The following is a 1,954-nucleotide window of genomic DNA, read 5'->3' as shown; positions in this document are numbered from 1 at the left end:
TATATATACGTATGCTCATCATACATCAATATCAGAATATTCCATTCCTATTCTATTGTTATAGCCACTAAGCATATTTAAATATGCTGAACTATGTATCAATACAATTAAAAAATACTTTAAAAATACAATTGTTTATAAATGTAGCTTTGATAGATGTTTGAATATGGTTTACAGTAACAAAAAAGTGTGTTATGATCGATTAAATGCGCTGATACGTCATTGTGCTGCTAAACACATAACGCTGAGTGGAATGGTGTACCACTCCAAGATGGCCGCCCTAAATCTCGTCAGCTACAATAGGCATGAGCGGCCATGAGGCGCCTATTCTTTATTTATGTCTATGTTGTGGACAGCAAGAGCCGATGACATCATCAGAACCTCCTGGTTCCGAGCTCATCAGCAGAAACCGGGCCTGTGCTGGGTCTCACAGGAGGTCGGGCGTCGGTCAGTCCGTCTCCTAGGAGACGCGATCGCTCCTCCAGGTTCTGTCTCTCAGCGTTTTTTGGCCTCTGGCACTTTTCTCCGTTTGTTGCACAAACCGAAACATTTCAGAACCGACTGAACATCAGGTCCGTTGACCGAGTCCGGGCAAACACTTAGGAGGCCGTTGGCCCATGAGGTTCTGCTGGACCGGACCGCAAGTCATCCACAATGCAAAGTCCAGAAAAATAACTGAAAATCGTCCAGAAACCCAACTGATCAGAACCAACTTAAAACCCAACAGATCTACTATCCAGGACCACATTAAAGGAGAACAAGGATGGCCCAAGATTTTTGCACAGTACTGCATCAGCTCTAACCGAACCAGAACCTCTTTTTCTGGCTGCAGACTGGTTTGCAGCCAGAGGGGAAGTATCTCCACAAGATTCGGATCCAAATGTCCAGAACCAGAACCATCCCGTATGCAGAGCAGCAGGATGAACCCACTGTCAGAACCAGAATACCGGGTCCTGTACTGTCCCGGTGTAATAACCGGGTTCTGGTGCCGAGTTACAACCATATATGGACTAAAAAGGCTGAATGAGGAAGTGTAGGCTGTGTAGGAAGTTGCACCGCGCATGCGTAGCTAAACAGATTTGCAATGTTTGGTTTAACTGAGAAATTACAGCAGCAATCGCGTCATCCTGGAGGAAACCGACCCGTAATAACTAAAGCAGTTCTGGTTGGTTCCATTTGTTCACCAGGTTAGAATCAGCGTACAGAACCAGAGCTGTCAGTCAAAGTTCGGTAAACCGAACTCCCGGACCCCCGGACTTAGCCCCGCTCTGCCGCTCCGTTCCTCGGCTCCAAATGCTTACCCCGTCCCGCAGTCCACCACACACGCCGGTAGCCGTCCAGCCATCTCTGCCCGGGTCTCTGCTGAAGCGCTGCTTGCTGCTGGAGGCTGGAGGACAGGCGGAACCCTGCTGAGCCCGCACACAACCGTTTCCTCTTCCGCGCTCGGCTTCTGGCAGCCAGGGAGAGGCAAGATGGCGGAGGCGGGGCGGCTGTCACTCAGCGGGGTCCGCTCCTCTGCAGCCAGCCGGCAGCTCGAACGGCTCGAGGGCAGGCAGCGTCACCCAAGCGATTCAGGTTCGCTGTTTGGTTCAAATCCCGGAGGTTCCTAAAAACGAAACTCTTAAGCTTTTAAACAAACCCAAATAGTTTCTGGGTTTCCTTAAATGTTGAAGAATTATGGTTTGGATGTAAAGTCATGTTTGAGTTAATTGAATATCTCTGGTGTAGATAGGCCCTTAAGCAGTTAGTTCCTGACATTTTACCTTTGCTGCATCTCTTCCCTGTCTCTCTGTCAGCTCAATTTCTGTTTGATTATTGTGAATAAAGCCACTCTAGTGTCACTAAATTTCATTCATTAACAGAACAAACTTACCATAGAAGATGCTAATTTGTAAATAAGTTGGAAGGGTTTTTTGTTAACTTATCTGAAATCAGGTTAAATAAATCCAGTGAA

At 47.2% G+C, this 1,954-nt stretch overlaps 1 protein-coding gene across 1 annotated transcript in view; it reads right to left on the bottom strand.

Moving 5' to 3' along the window:
• Positions 1 to 1,500, bottom strand: part of LOC106941989 (actin-related protein 3) — a 30,436-nt gene extending 28,936 nt beyond the window's left edge. Inside the window, exon 1 of the mRNA XM_015025151.1 lies at positions 1,302 to 1,500. Within this exon, the coding sequence (XP_014880637.1) occupies positions 1,302 to 1,345 (44 nt within the window). The 5' untranslated portion in view covers positions 1,346 to 1,500. The remainder of the gene's footprint in view (positions 1 to 1,301) is intronic.
• Positions 1,501 to 1,954: the final 454 nt, after the last annotated feature.

The sequence above is a fragment of the Poecilia latipinna genome, unplaced genomic scaffold (assembly GCF_001443285.1).
Source record: "Poecilia latipinna isolate Pla-1442-1.1 unplaced genomic scaffold, P_latipinna-1.0 Scaffold3973, whole genome shotgun sequence".
Classification (NCBI taxonomy): Eukaryota; Metazoa; Chordata; class Actinopteri; order Cyprinodontiformes; family Poeciliidae; genus Poecilia; species Poecilia latipinna.
This window is presented reverse-complemented; position numbering and strand designations above follow the sequence as displayed.